Below are 15532 nucleotides of genomic sequence, written 5' to 3' on the forward strand. Positions count from 1 at the left end.
TACTGACATTTTTGTGACCGGTATCATGGCCAGAATAATGGTGATTAATGTTTATATCACAATAATGATAATGAATAATTATAACTTCTCAGGGGCAAGCAGGGCCGTAAACTGAAATTTAGGGGCCTGGGGCAAAAAGCCTCACATGCCCCCCTTGCAATACAAATTAATAGGAAGAGGGTCCAATTTTGAGCCTCTAAAACCTTATTGCCCCAGACAACAGACCCCTTTGTCCCCCCCGTTGACCTCCCTGTGGATCCTTTTTTTCTGAACATTCTGGTGATATTATGGCAATTATCTTTGTTGGCGATTATCACGATTATATAAAGCGATTATTGTCTACCCTTTTTATCACAATAAATGATATTATTGTTACTATTGTACATTAAGGAATCCCTTGTTGGCCTTGCATTTCAAAAACAGTGGACACAAGTTTTTCTGGTCACTCACTCCTGAAAACACAAAGTTTACCTAAAACACGCTATACAAAGAAATTTGGTGGAACCGTTTCAGGATGTCACTCCAAAGCAGCAAACGGTTAGAGGAGGATTAGTGGAACATGTAAATAGCGTGCCACAAAAAATAACAAAGAACATCTGCTTCAAAAACATCTGCTACTGCTACACACAGGACATGGTGAACTTTTCTGGTGGGGGAACTGCCAAGGCTGCATAGAGATGTTATTGTCTGTGTAATGCCTCAGTCGTCCAGGTATGATCCATAGTAAAAGGTGTGTTAGTTTCAGAGTAGTGAGCTCCTTCCTTCAGACAGATATAAGGAAGTGTCCAGCTGTAATCTGATCAGAACTGAAGAAGTGGCTTGGATGAGAAGCGAAACGTCTTCACTCCTTCAAATTTTTATCCAGTTGACAGATTAGAATTTTTCTTTTACTATTGCCTGCGTTGTTCCACAGTAAGACAATAAACTTAACGACGGAATATTTATTAAATTAACCACATGTATTTTTACAGTTAGCGACTTCACCTCTCCACATATCTGACCTGTAACTTAGCCAGTTCTCAATACTCGCTCGTGTGCAAGGAAATAGAAAAGCTTAATGCCATAATGTGGAACACTGCAGGAAAAGAAAATAGTGATGGGACGATAAACAATAATATCTATCGTGATAAAAAAGGGTTGACAATAATCATTCGTGGCACTTTTTATATAACTGTGTTGCCGACAAAGATAATCATCATTGTTTCATGAGAATGTGTAAGAAAAAAATAAAAACTACTTCGCCCTGATGATCGCTTCTGGAGCATTTTTGTTTTCACTTATACCAACGTAAAATACTTTAACAGTTGTCTAAATATGGACCGTATTCATAACAATCCAGAACAATTTTAAACTGTCAGCAACAACGATTATCTTGACATAATCCTTAATCGCAATTGTTTTGGCCATAATAATCGTGACACCAAATTTCATTATCGTTCCACGCCTAAAAGAAATAACATCTCCACTGAATCATGGAAGCAAACCATAAAAGTTAACATTCTGAAAATTGATACAAAAACTGTCCTAAATAATATAATGTAACCAGTCAGACGTCCTTTGGCAAGTTGTGCAGTCACAGCTGAAAAACATAAACCAAATTACTCAAATCATGATCCCAAATTCAATTTCCGTGTAAACCTCGGCACGCCACTCTCCCATCTGTCTCTCATGCGCCCTGCTTTGTCCCTGTGTGCAGAGCTATGGCAGCTGAACCGGACGTGGGTGTACCAAGGCCACGGAGCCTCTTTCCAGCCCCAGACCATGCTTCTCGACGACAGCCACGAGCGCCTCTACATTGGGGCCAAGAACTCTCTCTTCTCCCTGAGCTTGGACCGCATCAACGCCCATCCCCGAGAGGTAAGAGAACTGTGAGGCCTGCCAATATGCGCACACTTGTACTGCTAAAAGTTATTATAGTGTTTATAGATTTTGGCTCCATGTAAAAGACCAATCTGTTATTGTGCTTACCAGATGGAAGTTGTGACTTAAGCTGTTATTAAAAAGGTGTTTGTTGCAGGTCCAGTGGGCGAGCACAGAGTCCCAGATGGAAAACTGTCTGATGAAGGGGAGAGAAAAGGTAAATCACGTAAAAATACAAGATTATTTTTGACAGCGATCAAATTAGGGATGGCTCGATTTGGATTTTTTGAGCAGATATCTGTCTGCGGTTTTTGCTGCTGCGGCTGATAAGTAGTATTTGCCGATACTGATGTTAAGACTTTTAAATCCATAGCATAGACTGTATAAAAAAGCGGACCAAGGGAGTGTGACGTCACCTATAGCGTTCAACTCTAGTCAAATGTAGCTCGTTGAGGCTAGCGGGTTACAGAGGCAAATTTGGAGCCGAGTTCCATATTAGGAATTCCAACTGCGACTATCATAGTAACCAAAGACCCAATCTGGAGCGAAGCTGTTGAAGGTAACGCCCGTTCCCACCCACAACACTGGTTTGGCAAGAGTGTGTAGCAACACTGTCAATCAAACCTCTTGCTAATGCTAGTAGGAGCAACCTCTGGGAAAGAAGGCAGCTGATTTGTCTCTTATTAATGTTCATATCTGGAATTACAGACACAATAGTGAAATAAAACCCCCAGGATCATGAAGAAGAGGTTAATACGAACATGTAAAGACAAAAATGACAAGTCTGACAGCAGCATTTACAGGGAAAGGGCCAACAGTTTTTTAATGTAAAGTGATTTGGAGCCAGAGTCGATGGAGCCAGAAGTGCGTCCATGATCCTATTTGGAACTTCGCAGCTAGTGGGTTAGCTATGTCCATTTATACATACAGTTTATGATCCAAGTCCACAAGTTATATAGTAAAGTTCACAAATGGATACATTCAAATATTTGCAAAAGTTCACAAGGGATTTGATTTCTACATTACAATTAGCCTTTCTAAAACAAACCAATCCCACAGCATGTTTCAAATAATAACATGATACAATATTTGGATAATATGAAAATTTAAGCTGCATAGAAATCAACCTTTCTCATTCTTTTCTTGTTTTAATCTGTGGCTGAGGTCGCATGCACAAAGATCTGAACATGATCTAATGTCACGACCTTTAAGATTACACATGACATGCCAACCACAAAATCAGATGTGAATAATCAGACGAATCATGATCAAAAATAAATTATTTTGCTGTTTACGTGTCATCTTAATAATCAGATAACTCCAAAAATCTAATAATAATCAGATTTTGAATGCGCATGTAACCACAGCCACTTTGAAGTTAGAGCAGGGTGTACTGTAGTCAGAATAATCAACTATGTATGTTATGTTTATTTATACTGTATTGTGATTCCCATAGACGGAGTGCGCAAACTACATCAAGGTGCTGCAGCAGTACAACCACACCCACCTGCTGGTGTGTGGGACCGGTGCCTTCAACCCGCTCTGCGCATTCGTCCAAGTGGGCCACACTGGACAGGTAAGTCCTATTTTTACTGTTATTACATGTATGTATTTGTTGCATGCACAAAGTCACTAAACGGTAGGGGTGGTAGATATTTACAATTCAATATATGCAAAATATACAGTATTATCATGTGCACATTTTCTTTGCACTACCGGGAAATTTGTGGTTATTTTTTGGTTGTTTGTGTAATCCCTCAGTCCTCCAGGTCTGATTCAATGTAAAAACCAAAGTCAAATCTGTCAACTGGACAAAACGTTGTAGGAGTGAAGATGTTTCGCTGCTCATCCAAGCTGTTTCTTCATTTCTGGTCAGATTACTGGTCATTATTTTTACGTTATATGATAAGATTTAAGCCATAAAAAGGTAGAATATATAACTTCTCTGACGCATTACAGATGCAAACTAAGTACTCATGTGTTTCATTCTGCTGTTTTTTTATTGCCACTCATGATTTTCTAACAATATTGTAGATTTAGAATCATTTTTGTAGTTTAAATCTATTCTTTTGCTATTGTGTCAGTGGCATAAATTAGTTTCATTATTATCTTTTATTATCTATATTTACTTCAGTAAGATATCAAACTTCAAAATGTATTATTGTGACAGGCCTACTCAATATCAATATTCAGATGATTTATCAAAGCGTCAGGAATGTGCCATGTCTTGGTTGAGGATCAAGTACCACATGTGAAGTGAAGGATAATTTCTTGAAGATCTTTATACTTTTGTTTGTGAGATTGCCTATCAAATCCAAAATGATCTCTCTCTGTGTTTTTATACAGATTGATATCAGTCTGGTCCCCATGTCTTCTGTGGCGCCTCAGGCCCGGTCAAACCTGATTGTGCAATCAGATTTGTTTTTGTTTTGTTGGGGGTCAGAGACACATGTGAAACGAAGCTCATTGGTCACCTATGATTTACAAACAAAATCAAGTTTCTCTCACCTCAGGTTAACAGAGTTTAGTGCTTCGCTCAGTGATTCTACAGAAATCCACCATGTTTTTCAGCCCCCTGTGATTTTTTCGTTATGGCCGGCCCATGCATATGCATATGCATATGCATATATATATATATATATATATATATATATATATATATATATATATATATATATATATATATATATATATATATATATATATATATATATATATATATATATATATATATATATATAGGAAAGGCAAGTTTATTTGTATAGCACAATTCGTACACAAGGTAATTCAAAGTGTGTATATATATATATATTATATTTTTTTTTTTTTGAGATGATGATACACTTGGTAACCAAATTTTGCTCCAAAACAACAATCGTACATTTTTGGATAGTTTGCCCACCCTACTTGCTGATCATAAACAAGACATCATGCAGTTTACAAAGTAACAAAACATACAAATATGTATCGTGTAAGTCATGTGGACGGCCTTTTGACATGAACCAGCTCAGTTACAAAGTTTACGCCAGGTCATGAGCTCCTTATGTAAACTGAGTCAACTAACCCAGAGACAGAGACGCAATGTCTAACTGCAACAAATCCTACTGCCATTCTCCCCTTCATCTGGGCATTATGAGATTATAAACATGGTACATACTTGTCACTAATCTTAGCATGTGATGGGTGCCCTCTTCAAAGCAAAATAAAGTCACAAACAACAGCAGTGGTTAGTAATCTTTACAGACTTCTCCTCCCAAGTGTGCAAACAACCGTCTTATAGGCTTTAATGTTAAACCCACAAAGTAACCACTTATCCAGTTTGGATAAGACTAATTGACAGATTAGTGAAAGTGAAATATTATGAAATATATTGTATGCTTTTAGATCAAAATCTGTGACTGAATTGTGTCCCTAAATGTGGGATTTGGTGCAGTTTTACTATGTTGTGTGACTGTGAAGGTGTGGTTTATCTTTTTTTTTTTTTTGTTTGACTACTCATAGAACAGCATCTGGTAAATGTATACAGCATAGTAATAATTAGTTATTAGTTGTCAAACAAATGACAGGGTTGCCCACTTTCACTGTTGATAGAAGGTCTACAAGTTATAAAACCCCTTGATCTCACCACATTTGATAGAGGAATTTTGATTAAGTTAATGAAGTTAATTAAGTTAATGAAAGACTGTATGACTGTGGTGTTTGCCCATAGACACCCAAAAAAGTGGACAGATTGTGACATCACCCACAGCATTTGGCTCCGGCCAAATAAAGCTCATCGTGGCTAGAAGTTATAGGGGTCAATTTGGAGCCAAGTTCCATATTTGGAACTCCAATCGCACGTACCATAGCAACTAAAGAGGCAGTCAGTAGCGAGGCTGTTGAAGGTAACATCCCTTCCTGCCTGCGCCGCTGGTTTAGCAGGAAGCAGGCGCAGGAAACGCTGTCAATCAAACCTGTTGCTAATGACAAGGCTCACAGCAGCAGTTGCAGCGAGAGGGGTGACAGTTTTTCAATGTAAACTGAATTGGAGCCAGAGTCAATGGAGTTGGAAGCGCGCCCACGAGTACTTTCTATTCGGAACGCTGTGGTTAGTAGGTTAACTGTGTCCATTTAACAGTAAGACAAGAGAAAAGGTTTAATTTATACTTTAGCTTTTTTGTGGTAAAAAATGTACAAATATGTATGGGCCCAGTGGTCACTGTGATTTCAAGTACTACAAGACAACACACATGTCCACACCAATTACAGCCTCATGTTTCTGAATACAAACACCTGGGGGAGAGTTATTAGTGTAAATACCTGTCCTCATATGTCCAGACCTCGCCCCTCCTCCCCCCATCACTCACTTTAGTCCCCCTGGTACTGCCCAGTTTAACAGTTGAAATGTAGTTGTACGTGGAGTTTGGGTGTTTAATTCTACTTTAAACTGGGGTTGCAACATGTGGGGAGAGAGTGGGTTCAAAGAATAAGTAGTGTAAAGTATAGTTTACACTTTAGCTTTGTCACTTGAGCCATGCATGAATTTAAAGAATCTACAAAACCTCCCTCCACAAAAATCCCAATGGCAACTGGACAAAATATTTCTTTCACAGTCGCCATAGTAACAATATTTTATGTGCACTCTACTGCAGTATTTGGCTACACCGCCCTTTGCTAGTGCCAGTCGTTCCACATGGCTGCAAAGATGTTTGAGCCAAACATTTGTAACATATAAAATAAGACGACATCAAAGCTCATGTTTTCTGCACATGTTATTGTAGTTTTATTTCATGGAAGGATTATGTCACCAAATGGGTAAATTTCAAAGGCACAATAAAAATATCATTAAAACTAGTAAAATATAAGCCACTTTAGAGGTCAATTTAACACTATTTCTACTGTAACTGCTACTGCAATTTGCGACTTTGCAACTGCCAATTACTACTACCAATAATGATGCTGCTTCTCCTACTACTACTGCAGTTACTTAGCTTGTATTGTATTGTAGCCGGGATTTAGCGTGCCATAATTAGTCACATACAGCAGGAGGAGGATTCAACCAGCTACCAGCTACCCTCGGGTTGGTTTCCCATGATTCTTAGTAACAATGTACTTGATTGGAGGAAAAAAGTTGACCCGTTATTACCTGAGAAAATTCTATGTAAAATGTAATATTTTCCAGAACATAAGTCACACCAGCCTAAAAATGCATAATAATGAAGAAAAAACATAAGTTGCATTTTTGGGGAAATTTATTTGACAAAATCTGAGACCAAGACCAGACATTTTATCTTTAAAGGCAAGTTATAATAATAACAATAAAATACAACAGGAAAAACAAGCTGAAAAGCAGTACAGCACACTAACATAACACATTTATATTTATTCAGCTACATGAAGCATAGACAGAACTCAATACGTGTCTGGTATGTTAACGTAAGATATTAACAATTAATCCAATAACTAAAGCATAAAAAACAAGCTAATACGTTTACTCTCGATCTCACTCCAAATCACTAAATCCATAGAATTCTTCATCCTCTGTATCGCTTCTGAAAAACTTTGCCAACTCTGGAAGTAGATGAAGCGTCGCATCCTCTTCTGCGTGGCTGTCATACTGGTACACAAGCCTAGAGTGCCCTTGCACGGTTGATATTGTGACAAAAACAAAGATAAGAACTGATATATTTTAATAATTCCACATATAAGTCGCATCTGAGTATAAGTCGCACCCCCAGACAAACTTTAAAAAAAAGTATGACTTATAGTCTGGAAAAAACTATTCTTTTTTCTTATTTAACAGCTTTCATCATATAGTGCAGAATATAAAGAGCATCTATCTTGACAAGAATACTGAAAATCAGGCACTGCCCCTTTAAGTCTTTGTTCAGGCTATTAAAGTCTAGTTCTAAAGTGTTACCATAACTTTGCACTTTAATGCTCCTACTGCGGGTGGCCGGACAGTTTGACAGACCTCAGAAGTCTTCAGCGTGGATATTGCTAGCATGTGCTCCTTCTGTCTGCGCGGATACATATCTCCAGATGTGGAAGTTAGCCGGGCAGTTCCTGGTTCTTCGGAAGGGAGTTTTGAGGGTTGTAGTTAGTGATGGGACTTCTGGCTCTTTTATGGGATTCGAATCTTTTGGTACTGGCCATTTCAAAGAGCATACAAATTAGAAAGAAAAAGAATGGTGCTTTTTAAACAATGAGATCCCGCTCTAACCATTCACGTTAAGGAACCGTTCAAAAGAGCTGAGACTTTGAGTATCTGGTGGAGCAGAGGTGAAGATTCCAGTAATGGTCTTCATCGGTCACACCATCCATATTCAGCCCTGACCCCCACCCCACACACACACACACACACACACTGCCCCATTTGTGACCGAGCGCCCACGAATATAACAGCTCAGTGAGCTGGCTCTGCTGCAGGTCTTTAAAGTGGAACTAAACACTAAATCAACTTTGTTTTTCTACATTGTTTGCTGTTCCTAGTCCTTTTTGGCCTTTTTACTGCAAACTAGTGGTCATTGCAATTTCAAGTACTACGTGACACCACACAAGACTGCCCCAATTACAGCCTGATGTTTTTAATTACAAACACCTGTCCTCACATGTCCAGACCCCACCCATCCTCCACCTGCAATGCCTTCTTTCTTCAGCTCTATTTGAAATGAGGTTGTGGGCGGAGTTTGGGTGTTTAATCTCACTTTAAATGAGAGGGCTACAAAATGTGGGAAGAAAGTGGGTTCAAAGTATGCTTAATTGAAGAGTAAGTAGAGATAAAAAGATCACGTTGGATTTTATAGTGCAGAAATGTACTTGTCAATGTGCCACAAATACATGATTAAGTGCAGAGCTAAGACGGAATATTGAATAAGCAGTAATATAAACTATAAATACAACTTTGTACAAATAGAAATTATCAAAAGGAGAAGTACTACGGCCTATATATTTAAAACAAATATTTATATGTGATATTATATTACTATTATTTTTCATGCCCTCATGATAAAAACATGCCTATCAGCGCCTATTCCACCACCACAAACCAAACAATCACAAACCTTTGTATGATATTAATTAGTACTAAAATAAATGTATTGTTTATATTATTTAGAAATTGCTAGCTTACTCATTCAATTACGTTTGACATTAGCCTGCCGAGGGGGAAATTACTTTCATTTATTCATTCACTACTGTTAAATCAAGCAATACGTTAATGTGGACATAAAACAAGAAAAAACACCACTGTCAAACACTTAACACCTGGATACTAAATGACCACATTTATGCTAAGCTAGCCCATGTAGCATTTTGAAATATAACTCTTATACAAAGTTTATTAAACACAGCTTTCAATCTACACAGGCTTAACTCCCCTCAGTCCCATTCCCCACAGCTAGCTCCATTAATCCTGAGCTAGCATCTACTTTTATATTAGCAAAAGAAAATCTGGTGCCCTCCCCATACATCACCCAGGTCATATGATCAAATATTTACCCAGCGCTGTGCACAGAAGGTCTGCAAATATTGAGTCAGGCATACTTCACCTTGTTTAGGTTCGATCAGGATATGATGGATGGTGCTAGCTAGCACCATATTGCAAGCCTAGTTACGGAACAGCGTGGCTCCACTGTTAGTCATAAATCTTGTTTCTCTGATCTGCCTGTGGAGGTGCCCAAGTTAGAGTTCCACCACTTAAAACTGAACATTGCCAAAGTGGAAGGAGAAAAGTGGTTGTTGAAATAGCAGTTCATTCATAAAGTGTTCTACTTAATTTAAAGTTAAAAGGACACTATGGACCTTTTCAGGTGTTATAGTTGTTTTTTGAGTATTTCACAGTTAGCAGTCGGCATTAATCTTAAATATATCTTGATGGAGACGAGCACAGTGCAACAATAGTCAAGGTTGCAGGTCAAATCTGCAAACAAACTCACTTATAGTAATGCATGTTTTTTTCCGCTGTATTTTAATAAATTCAAGATTAGATAGATAAGTGTTATGCCGTACTATGGAATACTCCAAAGCAATAACATCTCTGTGTGAACATGCAAATGGATGACCCCCCACCAAAAAGGTCACAAAGTGAATCTTTAAAGAGGGGAGATTTTACTTTTATGGAGTATGAACTGCTAACACATAACATATTTAGATCACCATTTTAAATTTTATTCACCAAAAACAACATATTAAAATGTCTAATAAGTTTCACTTTCGTTTTTGACACATTAGAGTCCGCACTCTATTTGCTCCTTTGCTCTCCACGCTAAGTCATTCCCCCTTCAGAGTGCTATCAATTCACAATCTGCGTTTTTTGTAATGTGGTAACACAAAAAGTGCTCCACTGTTTTTTTTTTTTATTCATACACCTTCACTTGAATCATTTGGATAATTTAACCCTGCGATTTCTAATCTGTACTGAATAAAAGGCAATAAGTAGCCGCTAACTTGAAAACTACCTCTACATGACATCACAAGGTGGAATGGAGCATTTTGAGCTTTGAAGATGTAGACAGACTAATAATTAAGGTGTATTCTACAGAGCCTGGCATAGGACATTTACAAAATGTAATAGTAATGCATGGCCACGAGATAATATCACGTTCCCACATGATATTATCTTGAGGGAACAACTTAATTATCACGAGGGGACGATATTTCTATCTTGTGCGCTCATGAAAATATATGTATAGAAATTATGTTCCCTCAAAGTAATATCTCATTCCCTCAAGAAAATACATTTTTTAATTTGTAAATATTATTCTTCTCCTTTCCATCATCTGCGGGGCTCCATAATATGTGAATGAAACATAGCAAAACTCCAGTTTTTGTTTTTTGTTTTTTTTTGATGAGGTAGCAACATTATAACATGCCTTAAATCTCACAAGAGTCAATTTTGTGTAATATAGGACCTTTAATGTCAATCTAAAATAAATGTATATATGTTCAGTTACCATGAAATACTTGACTGACTATTGAATGACAATAATTGTTCAACATTTCTTTTGAGTTTAAAGTTTGACTAACGAGTACCTAGCTCCATATCCTCAGACCTAGTTCGCTACAGCACAGCATGGCTCCGTAGCTATAGCCATAAATCTCTCTCTGATCTGCCTGTGATGATCCAGAACACAAGGACCGCTCCAGGCTGACTTTTGCTTACTTTGGTGCTTTTGGACTCCCTGCTGAACGGTGGTAAAATCACACAGGAGCCTGATCTTTAGCAAGCAGCCCCTTCTGAGGTCATCCATCACCTCCTGCCAATGCTCCTCACATCCATTATGTGGGGATGGTGGTTTACTCAGAACTCTGTTAAAAGGGTTAAGATTTGCTGGAGAATTTGTCTGCTAAAGAGATTGGTGGGAAGTCGAATGGAAGCAATGGGTAATGCAGTCATTCCTCGATGGGGGAGACACCAGAAATGTGCAAAAACAATAAAAATCAAAGGAGGAGGAGGAGGAAATAAAAGTTTTAGAGCGCTTTGTAACATTTTTAACATTTATGGCATTATGCTGGAGACAAGCAAGTAGCACACCCCGCCACCAGAAAAGTTACATCGAGCATCTTTAAAGCTACCATCTGCAAGTTTATTAGATTTTTTTTTCACTAGTAGATGGCAGATTTGAAACCTGTTTCCTTCACACCTGGCCCTATATCTCCTCACCAGACCCCCTCACCTGGCGGGTTCAACTCCCAGGCCTTTCTACAAAATACATTCACCATAGGCACAATACTCCAGCTGAAGTAGTCCTGACCAAGACTAGCTCAAGATCTGGACATGGGTCTCCTGACAGGTTGCTCCAGCAGCACTCAAGGAAGGGTTAAATGCAGAGGACAAAACTCTCTATGGGGGTATTAAAGTGTAACTTAACCTTTAACCTATCAAATTATGTGGTTTTACATGGGTGGATGTGGGAAGAATTTGAAAATATTCTTGAAGTGTCAAAATGCAGATATTTGTACTTGGTTTATGGTTAACCTGCTTCGAATAATTGAGTGATCTTTTTTTTCCCCCTCTATAGGAGCGTACGTTTGTCCTTGAAGAGGAGAGTGTGAGCAGTGGGAAAGGACGCTGTCCCTATGACCCCAACAGTCCCTGCACCTCCACAATGTCCAGTAAGTGTCACCTTCACTGCTCATTAAAAGCCACACCACATAACATTTCAAACCATACATAGACTACAATGAAACAACAACAAAGAAGCATGTATCGTTACTATGAGCAAGCTTGTCGCTCCATAGAGTTTGTATAGGCTCGTAACTTCTTCAAGGTCATTTTTCGCTTTTGTTATAGTTGAAATATTACGCAGTGGGACTTTAAAAAAATATTGTGATAAGGTTGAACATGTAAGGGGCATATAGTGATATTCAGACAAAATTATCTATATATAAAAAAGCAATGTTATTAATAAAACCTCATATCTCCTATCATAAGATTTGGTGAAAATAAACTATGATGCGTTTTATCCTCCCAGAAACAGGAAGTGCACTGTTAGCAAGCTAGTTGTTGTTAGCATTACCATAAGAGCTTCTGAAAGTTGTCAAAAAAGCTTATAAACTCATCGCAGTGAACAAATAGGACGCTCCATTCGGAACGTTTTTAAGACAGGTACGGCGCCTTTACGTTACCTAAGTTTGCTCTTCCCTGGATATATGTGTAGAAAAGCCTTATAAGCTTCGCCTCTAGACATGTACTTTGAGATATGGATGTTATTCGGTTGAAATATTCCTAAAACTAAGAAAATGTGTGGGTTGGAGTTTAAATCCTTACAAAATCTGGATAACGCTTGTTAAAAGGTAATGGACTCTCCAACTGGCCCTTGGTTTTTCTGATGTTGTCTTGTAAGAGTTCATACAGTTAGACCTGGAAAGATCAAAATTGAGGAGTTATAGAGACTAGAAACACTTGTGCATTTATATTTTTTGGATATTTCATGGCAAAAGTACAATGGAATCAATGGGGAAATCTGGCTCTTGAGAATGAATTTAGTTTAAACTGAGCTGGAGGACGAGTCAGAACTTTGTGGTTGAATTTGCTGTTTAACTGTCAGATTGCAGATGTGTTGACCTGCTTTATATCTCTGTAATTACCGAGCCTAACCGCATGAAACAAAAACTACCACAAAGTTCAACGTCTTTTCCGTCAGTATAAATAAACAAAAGTGACATATTTTAGTTGTAATTTCAGATGGAGTGCAGTGGTCTGTATAAATGTTGAACTGCTGAAGCTTATCATTATTTGTTGGGGATTGTCTCTACGAACGTCTTATTAAACTTACGGCTTAAAAGTCCTTTCAACTGACAACTATCACGTCTTTTGGGGTTGAATAATGGCTCCACTTTCTGCAGCTAGCATGAAAAGATCATTTCACTTTTGTTATTTTTGCCGAGAGACGATATTGAAATTTGGGCCAGTTTTTGTTTCATGTGAATAGGCCCAGTAATTACAGAGATATTAACCATAAAGCAGAACAACAGATCTGCAGTTTGACACTTAAACAGCAAATTCTACCATAGAAATCTGATCTGTCTCCAGCTCAGTTCAAACTATAGGGATTCTACAATGTGATTTTACATGAACCCAACCTAAGGATATGTTTGGACCCAATGTTTGGCAGTGAATATAGAAGAATAGGTTAACTGCATAAATTAAAAAGACACATTAAAGAGTCTCTGATTAGCAAACACACTTTAAAGGTGCCAAAGGATAGCTATTTTTGTTCAGTCCTGGCTATTTCTGACTTCAAAAAGACAATTTTTACACAGTTGTCAACCAGCCTGAGAAAAAGTAGTAGTAGCATTGCATCTTTTTATTCTTCCTGCGTAGTATAGAATTATGTGAACGTGTGATTTTTCAATGTTTAAAATGTGGTTACAATTCTTTTGTGAAGCTATACAGAAACTGACCATTAAATTATGTATTGTCAGAATGGAAAAATGCATATTCATATTCAAAACTATATGACACTATAATTATGACAGATTTAGTACATATTTAAAGGAACTCTGTAGCAAAACAAAAAAAAAAAAAAAAAAGCCACAATCACAAGCAAACCTGAGTTGCGAGTGCCTTAAACTGGAAATAGAGGACACGTGCAAGTTTTTCTCATTCTCTGTATGTGGACAGGTCATGCCTCATGTGAAAGCTCAGAATCTCAAGAATTCACTGAGCTGCAGAGGCTAGACGAGCACTGATTCATGATCAACTGCAAATTCTGGGGTTTAGGTAGTAACCAACTGGACATAGTCAAGATAAACGCTCTTTGCGTCGTGTATTAGGAAAAAAATGAGATTGTTACACTGTAAATCTATTCATTTTACACAGCACTTCTAAGCTATTGACAGGGTCACCTTCTTTAGTCCAATCAGGTACATAATTGCTAAGAATCATGGGAAACCAACATCCTAACACCATCATAGACACTTGATTCTTTTTTCATGGTGTATTTTTAAGATTGACAAAAAATGGTAAGCAGCAATTTCAGAAATATAAAAAAACAACAGCATGACACGATCCCAGACAGGTGTTTCTGTGTCAGTACAATATGACAGCTGCAGGAAGGACTAAGTGTGCGGGGCTAAAAGTTCACACTAAAACATGTTCCTGACTCATGGTTTTAATCAGGTACTTGCCTTTTTGAGCTCAGATGACTTGGTTTAGTGGGATAGTATCTGTGGTCAATGTGTATCAGAGCTTTACATTTGTTAAGTGGCAGTGGAAAAAGCTGAGAAGAAAAGTGCAAAAACATAGGCAGTAGCAGTGAGATGTCATACTCAGATGGGGGAAAGAGCCAGATTTCCTAATTGATTATACTGTACTATGTCATGAAATATCTAAAAGGTAAATGCACAAATGTTGAACCTTATATTTATTTTTATTGGCGACTAGACCCAAGAAACAGCATTCTAGCAATATTATTTGTAGCTGCCTCCCCCCCATCTGTATTAAATATTACTGGCCTATAGAATGTTGTGATGTCATGTGAAACCCAGCAATCCCTCTGTCTATGTCATAAACATGGAAAATTCCAGACAATTTAGACAAGCTTTGGGCCTTGTTTACATTATGATTGCTACGTAACAGTTATGGAATTACCTTTACGTATGTCACATCTGCTGCCCCTGTCCAACCCGGAAGTACCCTCCAACAAAAAAAAGTTAATATTAACTATGTTTTAGAGAAATGACTAGTCTAACCAGTCATAAGCTCTTTAACAATGAAATGTAGGCTCTCTGCCCTGTTATATCCAGTCAATGCTGCCCTCTGCTGCTCACTAAGGTGTACTGCACAGAAGTATAATGCATGTTGTTGCTGTTATCCAGGGGGAGAGTTGTACATCGGCCTGTACACAGACTACTGGGAGAATGACGGAGCCTTGTGTAGACTCAACAACCAGACCTACACCCGTACAGAGAGGGATGACCGGCAACAGCTCAACGGTAGTGCATCTGACACAATCTCACACCATGTTCACAGTACATGTTCTTTTAAACTTGCTATATTGAGCAATGACTTTAGAAGTGAATTAGAATTATTAAATAGCCCACCTTATCCAGGGTGGGCCCTAACCTTTAGGGAGCCTTAAGCTGAATTTGCCCTCGGGGGCCCTCCCCACTTCAGTGCCACAGATTCATACACTGCCTGACCAAAAAAAAAAAAGTCACCACCTGGATTTAATTAAACAAATAGGTT

At 38.1% G+C, this 15532-nt stretch overlaps 1 protein-coding gene across 1 annotated transcript in view; it reads left to right on the forward strand.

Moving 5' to 3' along the window:
• sema3e (sema domain, immunoglobulin domain (Ig), short basic domain, secreted, (semaphorin) 3E) overlaps nt 1-15532 on the forward strand; it is a 112511-nt gene that overhangs the window by 75504 nt on the left and 21475 nt on the right. Inside the window, exons 3-7 of the mRNA XM_033968561.2 lie at nt 1697-1857; nt 2018-2077; nt 3317-3436; nt 11862-11955; nt 15163-15279. Of these exons, the coding sequence (XP_033824452.1) occupies nt 1697-1857; nt 2018-2077; nt 3317-3436; nt 11862-11955; nt 15163-15279 (552 nt within the window). The remainder of the gene's footprint in view (nt 1-1696; nt 1858-2017; nt 2078-3316; nt 3437-11861; nt 11956-15162; nt 15280-15532) is intronic.

The sequence above is a fragment of the Periophthalmus magnuspinnatus genome, chromosome 6 (genome assembly GCF_009829125.3).
Source record: "Periophthalmus magnuspinnatus isolate fPerMag1 chromosome 6, fPerMag1.2.pri, whole genome shotgun sequence".
In the NCBI taxonomy this organism is placed as follows: domain Eukaryota; kingdom Metazoa; phylum Chordata; class Actinopteri; order Gobiiformes; family Gobiidae; genus Periophthalmus; species Periophthalmus magnuspinnatus.